At 35.1% G+C, this 18,145-nt stretch overlaps 2 protein-coding genes, 1 long non-coding RNA gene and 1 other non-coding gene across 8 annotated transcripts; 2 read left to right on the top strand and 2 right to left on the bottom strand.

Moving 5' to 3' along the window:
- Positions 1-2,274: 2,274 nt before the first annotated feature.
- On the bottom strand, positions 2,275-2,346 carry TRNAH-GUG (transfer RNA histidin (anticodon GUG)). The gene has a single exon. It is a non-coding gene; the product is annotated as a tRNA-His (tRNA).
- Positions 2,347-3,014: 668 nt separating this feature from the next.
- On the bottom strand, positions 3,015-3,338 carry LOC132626873 (uncharacterized). Its single transcript, XM_060341898.1, has one exon. It carries the CDS (start codon positions 3,336-3,338, stop codon positions 3,015-3,017), a length of 324 nt encoding a protein of 107 aa, XP_060197881.1.
- Positions 3,339-3,926: 588 nt separating this feature from the next.
- On the top strand, positions 3,927-6,681 carry LOC132627526 (uncharacterized). Its single transcript, XR_009577893.1, has 2 exons — positions 3,927-4,372; positions 6,317-6,681. It is a non-coding gene; the product is annotated as an uncharacterized LOC132627526 (long non-coding RNA).
- Positions 6,682-8,402: 1,721 nt separating this feature from the next.
- Positions 8,403-17,641, top strand: LOC132627501 (BTB/POZ domain-containing protein At1g04390). Of its 5 annotated transcripts, XR_009577891.1 has the most exons (9): positions 8,403-8,617; positions 11,293-11,419; positions 12,281-12,788; positions 12,874-13,007; positions 13,101-13,546; positions 13,808-14,932; positions 15,336-15,488; positions 16,166-16,260; positions 16,342-16,468. XR_009577891.1 is itself a non-coding variant. In XM_060342879.1 (8 exons), the coding sequence occupies exons 1-8, from the start codon at positions 8,502-8,504 to the stop codon at positions 16,781-16,783; spliced, it is 3,051 nt and encodes a 1,016-aa protein (XP_060198862.1). In that variant the 5' UTR covers positions 8,403-8,501; the 3' UTR covers positions 16,784-17,641. The 5 variants fall into 5 exon arrangements, 4 of the variants coding, with proteins under 4 accessions (XP_060198862.1, XP_060198881.1, XP_060198890.1 ...); XM_060342879.1 differs by lacking the exon at positions 16,166-16,260 and having other exon boundaries at positions 16,342-17,641; XM_060342898.1 differs by lacking the exon at positions 16,166-16,260 and having other exon boundaries at positions 13,808-14,922; positions 16,342-16,478.
- Positions 17,642-18,145: the final 504 nt, after the last annotated feature.

Raw genomic sequence — 18,145 nt, 5'->3', positions numbered from 1 at the left:
TACCGACAATGATTATTATAAAGTGATATGTAGTCATTTAATTAAAGGATTGGAATTGAGCATTAACCATCTTTATTAGAGACCGTTTTATTCTTAATTTGGAACTTACCGAATGTGAAATTGGAACTTAGTCGGGTCCAAATTTAAAAAACTAAGAAAAAAATATTTAACTTCTTAATAATAAACCCTCATGTTGCACTTTCTTATTAAGTTCATGCCTTGTTAACTTACGAAATATTGAACTATTTTAACATATACAAATGCTAAAGTTCAGTGCTTGAAAATACTAGCTTAATTATCAAGACTGTAATTATTGAATTTATTATTTGAAATATTAGTATAAAATTATTCGATAAGTATTTCAACTTAAATAAGTATTTTTTATTACAAATTTTTCAGTTTTTTCAGGTAAAATTGATGTATAAATCTTACTAACTTTTAACTTTCTTTTTAAGCTTCAACTTTAAATGGAGAGTCCTTATTTTTCACTCAACCTCAATAAAATATTGTCCAATATCCTATAAAACCCGGGCCAGCATGAGAGCATCATTTGGATAACGACTTGAAAATTATTAGAAACGACCACCTTTCACTTGTACTTTGTCTTTTTGTGCTTTGTTTTCCTGAGACACGTGATAAATAGTAGTAGCCAAATACAAATAATTGTACATGCATCTAAAATAATGTCAACTAATCCACCATAATCAATTAAATTATATTGATATGACAAGAGTTATATAACATCCACCCTCCAATCTTTGCAATTGCATTTTGCTATAACCAACATATTTTCTTAAAGAAACTTTTCTATAATAATTTTTTACTTATAACAAAAACGTCCATCACAGAATTGAAAAATCACATCTATGTAACAAATACACATTTTCTGTATCCTTTCTAAAATAATAAGAAACAATCTATTAATTATATTTTATTGGAGATATAACTTAAAAATTCATGTGAACTTAAAACAAGAGAAATTAAAAGATGAAGCGATGAAGTTTTTGCATTTTGCCATTTTCCCACACATAAATATAGAAAAAATATTTTGTGATATTTTTTTTTCATAACAATCAAATAAGATTTAAATATCAAAATGTTATAGATGTATAAAAACCCATTTATATAGCATATATACAAAGATGATAGAAATAAGATTGTTATGAAGAGATTTGACTGTTAGATATTTTAGGTTTTAGTTGAGTAGCCTATGGGGTTTTTGGTAAGTAGTCGATCCTAACCTATAAAATTTTATGATTTCGTAACACGTTTTACATTACATTTATTTATTATGCTTTTATCAGTTCAAGATAAAGAAGCAAGTACAAGAATAGTGATTGAGATTTTTCAGTAGACTATCAACTTCCATATAGCAAAAGTAAAGTAGCACAACTATTTTGAATAGAAATTTGTTAAAAGTCAGTGTCCGTTTAATTCAGTTGATATCATTATTGAGGAAAGTCTTAATAAGAATAGTGATTCATAATTTTTCCCTGCTTACTTTCGTGGAATACAATTAATCAAATTAGAATTATATATCTAGAATTCAAGACACATAAGTTATCTGTCATGTGGAAAATTGATTGAATATTTGGATTCTTGTTTAGAAATCAAAATTTCAGTAGTGTAAATTTATTATGCAAACAACTCAGTTACTTAAAATTTTCTTTGAAACTTTTCCATTTAATATTCTGAATGTTTGACTGTCAATTTGAGAGCCTATTCTAAGCTTTTCACAAAAAAGTTTAAGAAGTAAGGGGTCGTTTGGTTGCTGGTTAGGAAGTGATTTATTTATGTATGAAAACGAGCATAACTAGTACCATGTTTGGTAGCATTTAGTTGCTACGTATAAAATCCAACAAACCAAGTACGATGTTTGGTTACCGGCTTACAATCCCGCATAACTGATACATCTATAAGTTACGAGGGAATGTATGTATTACTTACACAGGGTAAAAGATGGAATAACTGATATATAAATAGCCAAACCCTGGATAAATAATTCTTGTATTGCTAATACTTACATAACTCTAACTAGCCACCAAACGACCGCTAATTACACAAAAATTATTATGGATTTGGCAACCTTTCACTAATAGTACTAGATGATAAAACTTTGAGATGACTAGTTTGGCCATTAATGCAAACAGTGACGGAACGAACAAGGTATTTAAATTGGATTGGACTTTATGTTGCTGATGGTGAAAAGGTTACGGCGAAGCCCAATTAAGTAGTTTAAAATAAATTAATAATAATCAACCAGAAAAAAGGTGATGTGGCTGCTGGGATTCGAGCCCAGGTCTCCACGGCCACAACGTGGAATTCTCACCACTAAACTACAGCCACTTCATGTTGCCAAATGATTTATTTGACCTATTAGGACGTAGTTTACATATTTTTTTTGTCAATACTTCTATTAGAAGTAGTAAGTAAGATGGGTTCCATTTTGATGTCCTTCAATCTTTTTGAATGTTCTCTTTTCATTTCATCTTTCCTTTAGTTATATGTCCTTAAATTTTAAGGAGTCAAAAAGTAAACAATAATTTATCAATTTATGAAATGAATATGACGTCTATCCAAATTAACGAAAAATTATACTTTTCATGCTCCTGTTATATCAGTCATTATTACTCTATTACTTTTAACTTTCCATGCCTTTTTCCGTAGTTTCATACACGTAACATGATATCAACACATAATTTAACGGAACAACAATATGCTAGCTTTCATTTTCATTTTAGTTGATTGTTAACCCAATAGTTATGGATTTGTTGAGCATGGAGAGAACAAAAACAGATGCATATATAATGTAACGTTACATGATATGTACAACATCAATGGTCCAAACCTCTCCATGAAAGTAAGAGAACTCGCAATGCAATCAAATACAACACGAAAACTAAACACAAACCAAATCATAATACTTAAGCAAAAAATTAATGTGACCCCAGCGTCAAGCTAATGCACCATACATGAGTAATTAATTAATCAGGGCATAAAGTTCGTTTAATTAATTAATTCTTAGGAGGTGGTGGAGCGAAAAATGGGATTGATGAGATAGATGGAATTGTCGGGAAGGAAGGGAATGAAGAAGGCATTGGTGGCATTGTGAATTTTGGAAAATTAATAGTAGTTGGGATTGATGGAATTGGCGGCATTCCCTGTATTCTTGGAAAACGTGGCATGCCCGGGATAGTGGGAAAAGACGGTACAACCCCTGAGCCACCTGGCGGATTAATGTTGGTCTGCAACAGTTGACGAGCAGCTTCAGATTTCTCATTCATTGCCATGAACATCACAGCAACCATTAAAATGCAAGAGCAGACAGTTCTTGCCATAGTGTGTTGTATTTTGTGTGTATATGATAGCTAATAAGCTGATGAACTTGAAGAGATATTCTGAGATTCTTGATTAGATGATGATGAAGAAACTAATTGGTTGAGGTATTTTATACTGAGAGATTGATTGGGCTTTTGATGTAGTGATCATGCAATAAAATTGTAGTAGTAGTTAATTTTGGTTGTGACTTTTGATTGGTTGGTTAGGAACAGACAAAGCCTGATGGTGCATTCTTCTAGTATAAATTTAGTCCAAATTGTCAAAGTCTAAACAAACCAAAGCTACAGTTAAACAAACTATGTGTCTCTTAAATACCAATAATCTGTTGTTGGTTTTAATCAGGGAATTTTGGACTGGAAGTTGTTAAACGACCATATACTAATATGATGATGATCTTATCATGTTTACCAGACAAATGTAAAGATTATATGGAACTGACTATGTGGCTGCAAAAGTTTTGGCATGCTTGCACAAGTTTATGAATCCATATATATATATATATATATATATATATATATATATATATATATATATATATATATAAACAAATATGTCAATTCAATTGAAATGTCGCCTGTGGAGCTGAAAATCGAACCTTCTAATAAATGTCTGCAATAGTCAAATGAGTTCTAAAGAACGAATAATTATGTATTGGATAAATAAATTAGAGTCATCTAAAATACAAAAATCTACTTACAAGCTTGTTTGGCCATGAATTTTGGAGCTCAAATTTGAAATTTTATGATATTATTCATGAAACTAGATTATTGATAACTAAGGGAGCCACTCTATCTCATTTTAAAGGGGCTTTTACAATAATTTGGAGGGGAAAGAAGAGGACATGATGGGAAATACAAAAAAAATGATGAATTACTAGAATGTCCTGTCCTAATGTACGAATAAACTTGTTTTAGGAATTAGGGTTTCTTATACATCATATAAATTGGAAAAGAGGCCATTGAATTAGCCAAAGATCCCAACTGAGCTATCAGCGAAAGTTGTTGAAGAAATTTGAGCGAACATGAGGGCCAAGGTTAGTTTTTTTATTTGCTATCTCTTTCTATGCATCTGTATTGCTTTCTTATTTGCTTAGTTTCTGCCTGCAAATTATTGTATCAATGTGCCAATTAAATGTTTGGGAAGTAATAAAAATAAAAGCAAGTTCCTTTTTTTTGGATCAATCTTGTTGAGGGCGATTAATGAATAAAAATGTCACCTTGATTTGTTTTTCTTTCTTCGTCTTATATGCTTAAATTTATGCATTATTAAATGTTTGAGAAGTAATGAAAGTAAAATCAAGTTCCTTTATATTTTTTTGAGCAATCTTGTAGAGGGCGATTAATGGATCAAAGGGCTACCTTGATTTGTTTCGATAATCAAATAAAGATCTTTTTTTTGGAGGTGGTTAACCGGTGCTTAGAGAACTACCTGGGATGCTTTACAAGCGATATTCCAAAGGAATGGGAACATTGGTTACCATGGGCAGAATAGTGGTACAATACCACTTATCATTCGGAAACCAAAGAAAGAGCGTTTGAAGTGGTATATAGGCTCCAACCACCTCTAATTAGGTCCTATACTCATTAGTCCGACAAAGTGCATCAAGTTGATTGCGACTTACGCTAGGGATTGTGTTTGCAACTTTGAAAGGAGCTCACTATCAGGACGGACGGGTATAAGCGATTAGCGATAAGCTAACGTTTTTCAAAAAACAAGATTTTCCTTCCTTTTTTCGCTTTGTTTATTATTTTTTTTTTTTTTTGGATTGATTAAGGGCTTGTATTGTTTTTGTGCTTAAATAGATCCTACACTTTGGAGAGAGTGAGTCCTAGAACAATGGGTATCTTTGTATATTTTGATAACTGATGTCGTGGCCAGCTTGCGTGCACATAGAACATTGGGACGTTAATCCTATTCTCGAGCCACTTTAGAATTTTTTTGATCAATTATCAGTTGCCCGAAGGGATCATTTTGTAGATGAGGAAATATAATGAGTTCAACGTAAAATCATACAAGAGAGTCCAAACAATAATACTACGAGATTATTACTGTCAGCTTCACCTTTCGCATGCTTAATGTCTAATATACACCAGATGTATAATTCTCAGAAGTCACAACCGAATGTTTAAAGAAGAAAAAAACCCGCTAATATGTGATCTTTTTATAACTTCATTTTTAGCTCAATACATACTGTGATTTTGGAAGTTGAATGTCTTGTTTAATGTGGAGAAACACACTATCATCCTGTACCAGTTTGTAAAACTGCTTTTTGTGATCTTGTTTTAGTTCTGCTTTTAGCTCCATATATTGAAACTGAATTTCCTGCTTAATATATAAGGGAAAACCTCTATTTGACCAATTGGGGACGGCATTTCTTCAGTTAGCTTTTATTCTTTCTTGTGTTCCATCTAATGCTGTTAAAAATGCTTTTGTGTGGGTGGATTGTTTATAAGAAAGAAGTGTTTCATGGGCCTTATTTGTGTTTATGAAATTTCACCTCATTCATGTGTTCTTCAAGAATTTATGTGCTGGTCTAGTGTTTGGATCCATTAGTATTTAGTTCTAGTGAAAAATTCAGCCCAAGAGATTCAGAGGAGAACAAAAGTAAAGGAGATACTTTTCAGTCTCAGAAAATAACTAATATTGTTCTGTTATTTCAGTTGGGAAGCAGTATTTTATCCGTTAGTTCTTTTTGGTGTATAGAGGATTGGGTATCAATTGTAGAAAACCGTCTCTCTTTGTAGGTTTTCTGCTGTTTTGGTAAACCTCTTGTATATGGGCATGTTATATGCCCTTTCATTCATAAAATTTATTACTTTATAAAACAGATAACTAATGTTGTTCAAGTTCATTATATATCCAAACATTTGTTATGCTGTTGCAAATGGTCTTGAGAACAAACTTCAGCTACCTGCAGAATATTGTTTTCTTATATTGCTGTACTCGCAATGATTACTGATGTTTATCACTTATGCAGTGGAAGAAGAAGCGTATGAGGAGGTTGAAGAGGAAGCGCAGAAAGATGAGACAGAGATCCAAGTAGGGCAAGGATATGAATTATTAGGACGGCTTCTGGTTGAACTTGCTGCATCTTTTTCTATTGATGTCTGTCTTACGGGCAGTACTGAAGAATCGATAATGCTTGTTGTAGGAAGCTGATCTAGTCATATATTTTTGTTTTTATGAAGGGTCTGGTTCCAGTTTCATTTCATCCTCAACGATAATGTTTCTGTTCTGTTCTTGAGGTGTTTATTAGTCTTCATGTAAAAGATATTTAAGATTATGTTGATCTATTTCATTAAAGCTGAACTTAAATGGAGCATTATGGATGGGATTTCTGTTTGTCTTCTGTCCTATGAAACTTGATTAGGCTTCTGTTTTTTATTTGTTAAGTATTGTTGGAAAGTGCGCTTTTACTGTTTTTCATACTATCATTTTTCAGTTTGCTACTATTCAAAGTACTTATTTTGAAACTCTTAACTGATTTCAAAATTAAATAGATCTTTGAGGTTTGACTAATAGTTTAAAGCTTATGATTTTAATAGAGATATGTTAACTACAGCAAATTTGGAACAGGTAACTAAAGAAAGTATTCCCTCAATAATAATTTATGTGACAACTTATTGCTAGTTTGTCGAAAAAAATGAGACATTTTTATATCTAGAAGCAATTTAATTTTATACTCTTCATTTTATCTTAAATGTGATAATGTATAGCCATATAAATATACATGGTATATTTTATATCACAACTTATAAAAATATTTTTACTTTATTAAATTATATTCCCAATCAAGTACCTCATGGAAATTGGAACAAGGAAGTATAAAACAATACATTTCTTATACAAGGATTATTTTAAACCGCCTCACATTTGCTATTGATTCCAACATAACACCAATCTAAATCTTACATAAGGGTAATTTTTAACCATAGTCAAAACTAAATCTATAAATCTGGATCATTTTTCAGAAGTTTTTGACACATGAATATTTACCCAACCTACCTAAAGCTCTGTCATAGTCAAGTCCTATATGACTAATACTTTCTTATGGGAATTTTCAGTCAAGGTCTGATTTTGTTGGCCTACTCTTTGACTTATATAAAATCTAATCTCGTTCTAAATAGGGTGTCTTGAATTTTTTGGAGTAGCTTTTGATGAGAAGTAATCCCTCCATCCCATATTATTTGTCTACGCCATTTAAAACTCATAAATAAAAGTATATTTTTATTCTATTATCCTTACCTCTTTCTAATTAAATACACTCTAATCAATATTGATTATTTTGAAAAACAATTATTGTTAGGGCAAAGTAGAAAAAACTTAATGAATTCTATCTCGATTTTGTAAATGGACAACAAACAAGTATTTTGAGATGGATATTAAAATAATGTGGATAATTAATATGGGACGGAGGGAGTAGTGAAGTACACAAGAAAAACAAGGATCAACTAGAGCATTCAATAAAATTCTTACAAATCACATTTACTGATAATAATAAATAATACAATTTTAATTTATATGGACCGCATTAGACGCCATTTATAAGACGAGCGTGAAAATGCAATTTATAAGTGGTACTCCCTCCGTGACGAGGTGGATCTACAGCCCATTGCGGATGTTCACCCAAACACTTTTGATAAAAAATTACATTGTATATATAAAGTATTTTTATATATTTTATGTATATATATAGATTTTAAACACCCTGAGTTGATTCAGTAGTTTAAGGGTTTTAAAATTCACCTTGAGGTTTCAAGTTCAGGCCTTAGGTATTATATTTTTATTTTTTGAACCCCTCCGAGAATATTCTAGATCCGCCACGGCTTTCGTCTCATATTAGTTGTTCACTTTTCTATTTGCACATTTCTTAAGAAATTATAAATGAAAGATGTATTTTTACTATTTTACTCTTATTTTTCTCTAATAAATACACTCTAATCAATCTTGAGTAAGACAAGAAAGATTTAATTAATTTTCTTTTTATTTTTGTAAATGAATAAGTAATTTGAGAGATGTATTTTTAATAATGTGGATAAGACAAAGTGAGTATTTGACAAATGCGCGGCGACACAACAACCGACTCATCTCTTCTTTTAATAGAGTGCAGCAATTACAAATACACAAATTGCGTGTGTTTTTTGTCAAATTGAGTTGCAAAAATGAGGTCTTCATCTTCATCAAAGCAAGGTGCAGAAAACAACAGTAGTCGGGGTATTAGTGGTCACATATTAACACTTCATAAGCGCCTTTACCACGCTCTCAATCTCGGCACTAGGTAAATAAATCCTCTTATTTATTTTTCTTATAACTTTTCTCTCTTTACATTATGTAGAGCAGATTAGGTATGGATGATTGTTATGGTTTGACTTATTGATTGATTGATTAGAGATTCATACAACTTGGACCCGCAAGGGTGGCTTGGGCTTTCATAACGGAGGTCTCAGGTTCGAAACACTTTGCCTACGACAGGAGATTTGCTTTCTGTGTCAAGCTCTTCACACAGGACTTGCCTAGTGCGGGCTATTCTCCTGTGTGGTTTGCGAGCTATTGCGTAGGAGATGGGTTTACCTTGTGCGCACCCGAAGGGGTAGCGACCGCGGTTCCCATGTCATAAAAAAAAATAGAGATTCATACAACTTGGGGGGAATTTTGAATTATTGGGACTCCCATGCTTTTTTATGATGTACATATGATTTTTTTTCTCCTACAAATTGTAATATGTATTGGAGTTCCCAGAGCTTTGGTTCAACATAATTGGCATTCATAACTTTCCAAATTTATCCCTTCTACACTCAGAGGCGAATCCAGTATTTCAAGAGTGCATTTAGTAGGATTCGATCCCACAACCTTAGCACTTTGCCAGTGCTCCATTCGGTCTAGTTTGAGCATGTGTTTTTTTTAGTTAATATTAGATATATTTTACGGATTATATACATAATATACCTCGGGTGATCATGTGTTCACGTGACCCATTTTTTATACCTGGATTCGCCCTTGCTTCTAGTCCATTTTTTAGCTCTATGTATGTACAATATATTCCCTCCGTCTTAAAAAGATTGTCTTAGTTTGATTTGACATGAAGTTTAAGAAATAAAGGAAGACTTTTGAAATGTACGGTCCAAAACAAGCCTTAGATATTTGTATTGTTGTAAATCATTTCATAAAGTTAAATTGTTTCTAAATATAGAAATGTATCAATCTTTTTGGGACAAACTAATAAGAAAAGTAAGACAATCTTTTTGGAACAAAGGAAGTATTAAACTTTGGAATGTGTGCTTCCTATTTAAGTGGAGAAGGGTAGAGATATGGACTCATTATCTGCGGAGCTTCTAAGCTGGAAACAACAGATTTCTAGGTCATAAGAAAATAGTAATGACATCAAATGTGGATTTCTCCTCATAGTACAACAACCCAGTGTGATCCCACCACACGTGGGGGTTTGGGGAGGGTAGTGTGTATGCAGACCTTACCTCTACCTTGAGAAGGTAGAGAGGCTGTTTCAGATAGACCCTCGGCTCAACGAAAGATGAGAAAGGAAGGCAGGAGCTGATAATTTTGTTTCTTTTTGTATTTAGTCTTGGATTGAATTATTTATGCTTGGTTAGATTCGGCAAAGGCAATTGTGATTGGTTTCGTTGTAATTCGACTAAGAGAGCATATAAATTGGGTGTAGAGAGGAATGGCAGCGGAATATTTTGTTCGCCATTAGTGTATGTAACTGAAACAAGTTTAGCTGCATTGTGCTACACGACTGGGTCTAGCTAATCGCGGTGTGAAGGGGAAAAAAGGAGAAGACAATTGGTTTTCAATAGGTTGACTAGAGTTTAATGCTGTAAAGCAAGACGGAACTTATGTCTGCCAATTAAATGATGGATAAAGGAGAAGCACTTGAAATGCTTAAACCAAGAGGTAAATTAATTAATATGGTCTTGCTTCAAAATGTGGAATCTCGTTATTTTAAGCATGGGTATGATATGGAAACTCTGATTATATACAAGATAGCTATGGAAAGAGGTTGTCTTATGTGCACTAAGAATGGGTGAGTAAGTTTGCATCTTCTAGAATTTTTTTTAACATACAAGACCATAACAGTTAGTTCCGGTCTGTGGGCAAACAATTTCGGCCATAACCGAAGTTCAGCAGAGAGACAAATAGGTGGCCGTAAGGAAGTTAATAAGAATATAGAATTCTGAAGCCTAGTAAGCATATTGTGTGCCACATTGAGTTGTTCCAAGCTAACCAATACACCAAGCATACATAACTAACTTGTGGATGGGTGTGAAGAATTCCTGCTGACCCTCATTGTCAACTACACATATATTGCTTCATCCAGTATCCCCTCGCTGCTTGTTGGAGCTGCTGATTGGGAAAAGGGTTCAGCAGCCTTTTGCCACTGCTTGGAATTCGATTGATAGAACAAAATGGACAAATAGGTCTGGATGCATTGGCAAAGGGCAACCTACAAGTCCTGTTTTCCACCACACTTTAACAGCATATCGGAGATGTTCTTCGTTTTCTTTCTAGAAGTTAATTTATCCTCTGATATTACCGCTATCAATTGCAATCACTCACCACTTCTCTATCCAAAGTAGCTGGAGTTGGCCATATGAATCCTCTAATATTTTTCACAAATAAAAGTCCACTTGCCTTTGGATATAACTGATACGTATGCTTCATTTATCTGAGACAGTGCTGAATTGATAGCTCTAGCTTCACTATAACAGAGGAATTCAGGGTTGATAATCAGAGTGAGCATATTTTTCATGATTCCCTTGATATGCGATAGTCCTAAATTCTCTTTCCAGTTTTCCTCAAAGATCAAACTTGAAACACCATTTGCTCCTATGGTCAGTGAAAACTGAAGACATAACAAGCGCATGTTTCTGCTGGGGCGACAATCATTTTAATATGACTCATCCTATTCTTTACTCATTTACTTGTTTCTTGTAGAAATTGCGATGACAAGGGTCAAAAGTGGCATTATTCTGATATTGAGATTCAAAGGCTGGTGGTTCGTTCAGTTGATGCATTTCTTGATAGTATATCTGCTGAATCATTACAACACCAAGTTGTGAAGGTAATTTGTCTTCCACTTACCAACCTTGTATGAATTTGGAGAACACACGATCTCGTACTCGTTTGGATCGCCTATTATCTGTTGCTAAGAACGTGCAAGAGACAGAAATGAACTACAAATTGGAGATGCATCATGTTCATGCATATTTGATTAGAATGTTTTTGCTTTTGTAAAGCAGAAGATGTTTTATGGAAACCTTTAGCCTTCCTGAATAAAGTTAACTGGAATAATAGATCTATGTGATGAAAATCACCCTGAAAGGCAACCTCAGTGTACTAAGCTCACTTTGTGCATCCGGACCACCTTGCTACCCTTGCTTTCAGTGCACTAAGCTCCCGCTATGTGCATCCGGACCACCTTGCTACCCTTGCCTTTCAGTGCACTAAGCTCCCGCTATGTGTATCCAGACTACCTTGCTACCCCTAAAAAATTTCCTCAGTTTACAGAAAGAGTGATGAAATTTAGGTTGTCTTTGTAACAGCGAGCTTTGATGTTAATTCTCCAGTTGAGAGACCCAACCTCGTATATGTGAATGTGGATAGAAAACCGAAAACAAAGGGTTAGATTCCAGATAGTCTGTTGATTTCTTCGTATGAAAAGAACATAGTTGTGAGTATTCTAACTTGTAGATACTGGTGCCGAAAAAAAAAGAACGCCATCTACCAATACTTGGCTTCTCACTATGTTTTGCCTTCTTTTTTCCTTTAAAAGCATACTCATAAGTAATTCAAATTTACTATTTATTTTTGGAAGGCAATATAGACTTTACTGGTGCTATTTCCTGCTAGTTCTGTGATCTCTTGCGGGGATCTATACCTGTTTGAATAACTCTCTGTCTCTGGTATTTTCTTTCCATACCAGGAATCAGTTGGTGACATTGTTGGAGCTGTAGGAAGTATTCTAGCATCAAAAAGTGAAGCCACAATGAGATTGGCCTCAGATGTAGCTGTAAAGATCATCCACGTGATACCAAGTTCAATGCTGCAACCTCAGTTTTCCAATCTCATTCATCCTTTATCATCCTTGTTGAGTTTCCGGCAATTACGAGTAACCATATCTTGCGCCTCTGCCTTGAATTTGATTTTATCAAATCTGAGTTCTAAAAGAGAGAAAGAGGTTTGGAAGATCTTAAAAACCACAAATGTGGTTGGTGATCTAGTCCAGAATGTAAAAGGATACTCCACGGAAAATAAGCCGACTGAGTACTTTCAAGAGATGGCTTCTCTGCTAAGTAAAATTTTGTGGCGTTGGCCTCCTTCTCGATTCCATGTTTGGACTGATAAGAAATTGTTGAATATCTTAGCAACTTTCAAGCTCAACCCTGACTGCTCCATAAGAATTGCTGTTATGCAGCTATATTCTGCTTTAGGTATTCATATTATCCTGCAAATTTCTTACCTCTCTCCTCTCTGTAGCTTAGACTCATGATATTGCATTCTTACTTTGGGTGGCAGCTCTATGTGGCAATGGAACTGATAAGCTTTTGGAGGATGGGGAAGGTCTTGTAAAAATTATGGTGGACAGTTTGGACAGTTCAAACCCGTATTCTGTCCAGAAAGAGGGATTAAGACTTGCTCAATGTTTAATGGTAGCAATTGATACTGAACTGTTATCCTCTATCCTGCTTAGGAGCTCAATTTTTGTCCCTCGCTTACATTAATATATTTTGCTAATTGCTCAGACAAGTGAACAAGGATGCTCAAAAATTATTAAATTGTCTTGTGAGCCCATTGTGAAAGCCATTATTACCTTAATGAGTAACTGGAGTTTGGATGCGGGAAAGCTTACCAAGGGGAAAATGTCCATACTAGTCGAGGCATGCCGTTTAGCTCTGATCGCTCGTTGGGCAGGGGACCACCACTTCTATTTTTGGAAGGCAAGAGTTGATGGGGTTCTTCTTAGACTTCTCATAGGAAATTCTGACACAACTCAGCAGTCTCTACATAGCTTATCTCTACAAGAACAAATCATCAAGTTAGAAGAAGTTTTTGATACACATGTTCTTCTTCCACTGAGACCATATGTTTGGGATATCCTTGGATGCCTTGCAGCGAATTGTATGGAAGATTTCTTCCCCAAGATGCATGGAAATGAGACTTGGTTTAATGTTCTCATTGTTTGTGCATGGTAAATGAACCCAAGATCTTGGTACAATTTCAATTTTCTCCAAGTTTATCTATATGTTTATATATTCACATACACCACATATATACATAACATACACCCACATATGTGTGTGTGTATATGTGTGTGTGTGCACGCTCGCGTGCGTGTATCAAGTTACTTTGTTTACAGTGTGTAGAAGTGTAGAAATCCCTAGTGAGTGTAGTGATGTGAAACATTCCTAATCACTGTGCATGTGCTTCTGTTTGTTTTTGTCTTTGAAAGCTTGGCCTTCGTGGACTCTATCCTCATGTCTCGCCAAATTTCTCAAGGGAGTGTTTGTCATTCATCGGAGAGTGAACCAGCATCTAGAGCAGTCCTTATGATGATTTATTCTCCCAGCAAGTACATTGCTTCCAAAACAAGATCCATCCTATCTGAAGTTCTGGCACTAAAGGGAAAGGACTACGTGGGATATTTACTGGATAGTTTGAAAGCCGCATCTTCTGGAAACAAGTTTGCAATACCGAGTAATTTTAGACTTGTCATAAGCTTGATAAGTCTGGCATGTTATTCAGCTCTGCCAAAATATCATAAGCATGTAATTCAGCATGGAGGAATAGCCACTCTGTTGAGCTTCATTAGTTGGTGGTTAGACAATCCTGTCCACCTAAATAGATCTAGTGTGGCTCCTCATGTGCAAAACTTTTTCAGTGAAAGGACTTGTTGCTGGCCTTCTTCAGAAGATTGGGAAGGTGAAGATATGCTTTTACTTTTTGGACTTGTGGCTCTTGGTGAATTGATAAATGCGGAAAATTGCTGTGGCATCTTTCACGATCAGATGGAATTGCGAGCTGCTTTTATAAGAGATATCCAGAATATCTGTATAAACAATTCTAACTCTGGACCACGATGGTACGCTGCTTATATTCTTCGCCATCTTGGATTATATGGTTTTCCAAGTAAGTTCGGGAGAGAATGTCGGGAACTCCTTGCTGACAACGAGCATTCTGATGTGGAACTTATAATTAAAAATCAGGAAGCCGTGCATGTTCACGGTGTTGTTCTTCTGGTTAGATGTCCATCATTATTACCTCCTGAAAAATTGCTTAAAGAGAAAGCATTTGATTCCTCTTTAAAGCAGGAGTCAGATTCATGCAATAGGTTAATCACCAAAGTTCGTCTCTCAGCTCATGTTGATCGACAGTCATTGACAAAGTTATTAGAGTATATTTATTTGGGGTCCTTTGAAGCAGGAGAAGACCTTGTGAAGAAGTTGAAAATTTTAGCCAAACATTGCAATTTGCAACCTCTAGTACAATTGCTTTCTGGAAGGAATCCGAAATGGGGAACTCCATTCCCAACTTTCGACTTTACTTCTGCTCTTGGGCCTGCTGGACGTAATTTTTCGTATGAATCCTTTTTTCACAATTCATTTCGGGCATGTGTATATCGTATTAAACTTCTTTCTTTGTGTCTTTTTGGTTTAAATTCTCTTCCAGAACTCATTTGCAGGCATTTTTATGTTGTGGTGGGTGCATAGGTACAATAGTTTATTTAGCATGAGGCTGTTCACTGACTAAGAGCATGTAGACTTTATAAATGGATAACATTTGAATCTATCTTTAATGTTTTAAGCGTGCTTATAGATAAATGCTAAAGAGTTTCTAATATGAGCTGTTGGAATTTTTCTTTGACTTCTCTACTGTGTTAGCTATGTAGAGACACCTCAAGGTGTTATAATTTATCCTGCCTCTCAGTCCTCGAACAAACTAAGATATGACAATTTTCCCTTTTTCTTCTTGCAAATCAGGGATATTATTTTGGAGGCTGAAACTTCCCGACCAAGTAATCAGGAGTGCAATTCTTGCTCAATATCTGTTTTGCACCTGCATGTTCACAAAGTTATATTGTGGTCAAGTTGTGAATACTTAAGGGCCCTCTTTCAGTCAGGAATGCAAGAAAGGTATCCTAATAGGTTGCTTTATCATAATATGGATTCAGAGTTGAAAAACTTGGTTTACTCCATTGTTGGGTTGACTGTAGCTCTAACTTTTATGCCCTTCCCAACCCCCTGTTTTCCTGCATTATGTGCCTTATGACTGATGATTCTGGCCAATATATAGGCTCGAGTAGCATAAAATCAATTGAGTCTGCATAATTTTCCAAATATTGGATGCAAGATCTATTTCTTGAATTGAATTCAAAGACGGTTTCTCCAGGTGTTTTGCTGTAGGCAATTTTTCTCTCCTGCTACTGAAGATGCTAGGACTGGTATTTACTGATCCTAGTTCTCAAAGTGTCAGATACTCCTTTTTCTCAAGTTAAGGAATATTGTTTTTGTTTTCTGAATTTAGAATAGGAGAACCACCCAAAAGAGAAGAATAACTCCGTTATAGATAGGAGGTTATGGAGGACACGAATTTGGGTAGAAGGCTAGCAGGTGGTCGAGTGTTGTCCTACTTAGTCGTAGCTTTTCTGTCCTTTGATTTCTGCTATTGTCTGTTGTTTCTTGTACTTCTATTATCGTATTCTTATGTGGTAGTTACTGCTTCTCTGTTTTTCAGATAGCTTTTTCATGCTTTTTACAGTATTTTGTTCATGTCTTTTATACTGCTTTGAACTGCTTGTCCTTGTGCCAAGGGTCTACCGGAAACAGCCTCTCTACCTCCCATGGTAGAGGTAAGGTCTGCGTACATTTTACCCTCCCCAGACCCCACTATGTGGGATTTCGCTAGGTATGTTGTTGTTGTTGCTACATTAGCTTTCTCACTTCTCAAATGTTTAGCTGATTCCACGTTTGTTTGGTTTTGTTTCAGCCATTCACTGACCATCAAGGTGCCAGTTTGTTGGGATTCCTTGGTTAAGTTAGTCAGCTGGTTCTATTCCAGTGAGTTGCCTAGACCAATATCTGGCTGTCTATGGGATAATCTGACTAAGGAGGAAAAGCTACACGAACTCGAGCCCTATGTAGAACTATGTTCGCTTGCTCAATTCTGGCTCTTAGAAGACTTGCATGACAAATGTTTTAGACTGATTGTATCCATTTTGGATTCCTATCAGTACTTGTCTATTAAAATTATCCAGATGGCTGCTAACCTCAATCAGTGGAAACTGGTCGAAGTAGCAGCAGAGTATCTGGCCCCTATGTATCATCATCTACGTAACTCAAGTGAGTTTGATGCAATGGATGAGCATCTCATTGAAATTATTCGTGTCGCCTCAGTTCAGTTTTCTCGAAGAAATGGCCACTTGACATGATGTTTCCAGTCAGATTTTATATAACACGTCCTTTTGGACACGGAGAGCATACTTTTCAGGCATTGACAAGAATCAAGATTGGTTGAGTTTAAGGAAGATTGGTTGAGTTTAAGGTGTTTAGTAATAGATTGGAGGATCTGGTGGCCATACTTCATTATCTGTCCACTCAAGGTGTTGCAAGCAAATGGCTTGATTCAGTCTATTGATGCTGCTAACTCAATCAATCAACAATATTGACTAGCTGTCCCGATAGATTCAAAGTGACTCTGTGTTTGTGTGGACATTGAAATTTTTCTACGAGAAATATACATAGGTAAATGTTACCTTGTACAGCTCTGTATCTGTTAGAGAATAAACTTGTTCGGTGGTAGACCTTGCTCAATTTTGCTTAGTAGGGAGCATATTTTCTGTAGGAGTTTTAATTCGATGCTGATAGAAGCCTGAGCATTCGTGCATATTTTGCTGCCCCTGCTTTGATTTTACAACTTTGCATCTGTTATAGACGAAAGTACTGTGTGGTGTTAGACCTTGTTCATTTTTGCTCAACCAGAGTAAGGAGCATCATTCGAGTCGTTGCCACTTGTTGCTGCCCCTGCTTTGATTGTACATACCATAGTGCACATCAAGAATTCAGACAGTGTATATATAAATGGAAGTATCATTCTGGTTTAGTACTCTTTTGAGCTGCATTAGCTCTTACCGCGCGTGGGAAGTGTTACTCTTTTTTCCTTCTAGTGTCATCTTATCTTTTACGTGGGCAGAGGGCCTTAATGACTAATGTGCTGATCTTTGTGGTTAGCCTAAATTTGCTGTGAAGCGGCTGGCACTAAGTAATGATTTCCTATTATTCAAATCGCATATGGGTGTTTTTGATACGACTGGAAGTTATTTTTCAGATTACCTGTTTTTTAGGAAGTCATTTCCTCAAGAAAGATGTCTGCTGTTTATATAAATATATACAATATGTTACCTTCTCAAAAAAAAAAAAAACATTAATCCGAAACAATTTTCTCTTTTTAAAAAGTAAATGTATAATTCAAGTTAACTCATCACATGAATCCGTATGAATATTACGGTGCCAGGACAAACTAGCAACCATGCATAGTTTGCATGACAAGAACATGCATATGAATAACGGATTTAATTGGAGAAGACACTAAAATAAAGAGACAGGATAAACAAAGATTAAAGCATTTAACATTCAGAATTTCATCCTTTATACTTGTAATATTTGTTCCTTCTTGAACTCACATTAAGCCATCTACAGCCTTAGTAACATGAAATTTTCTGGGGCGTAACATTCAGACATGCATTGTTTTACCTAAACTTCAAGTAGAAATTTGAACTGGATAGACATACAAA

The sequence above is a fragment of the Lycium barbarum genome, chromosome 1, assembly GCF_019175385.1.
Source record: "Lycium barbarum isolate Lr01 chromosome 1, ASM1917538v2, whole genome shotgun sequence".
Lineage (NCBI taxonomy): Eukaryota > Viridiplantae > Streptophyta > Magnoliopsida > Solanales > Solanaceae > Lycium > Lycium barbarum.
This window is presented reverse-complemented; position numbering and strand designations above follow the sequence as displayed.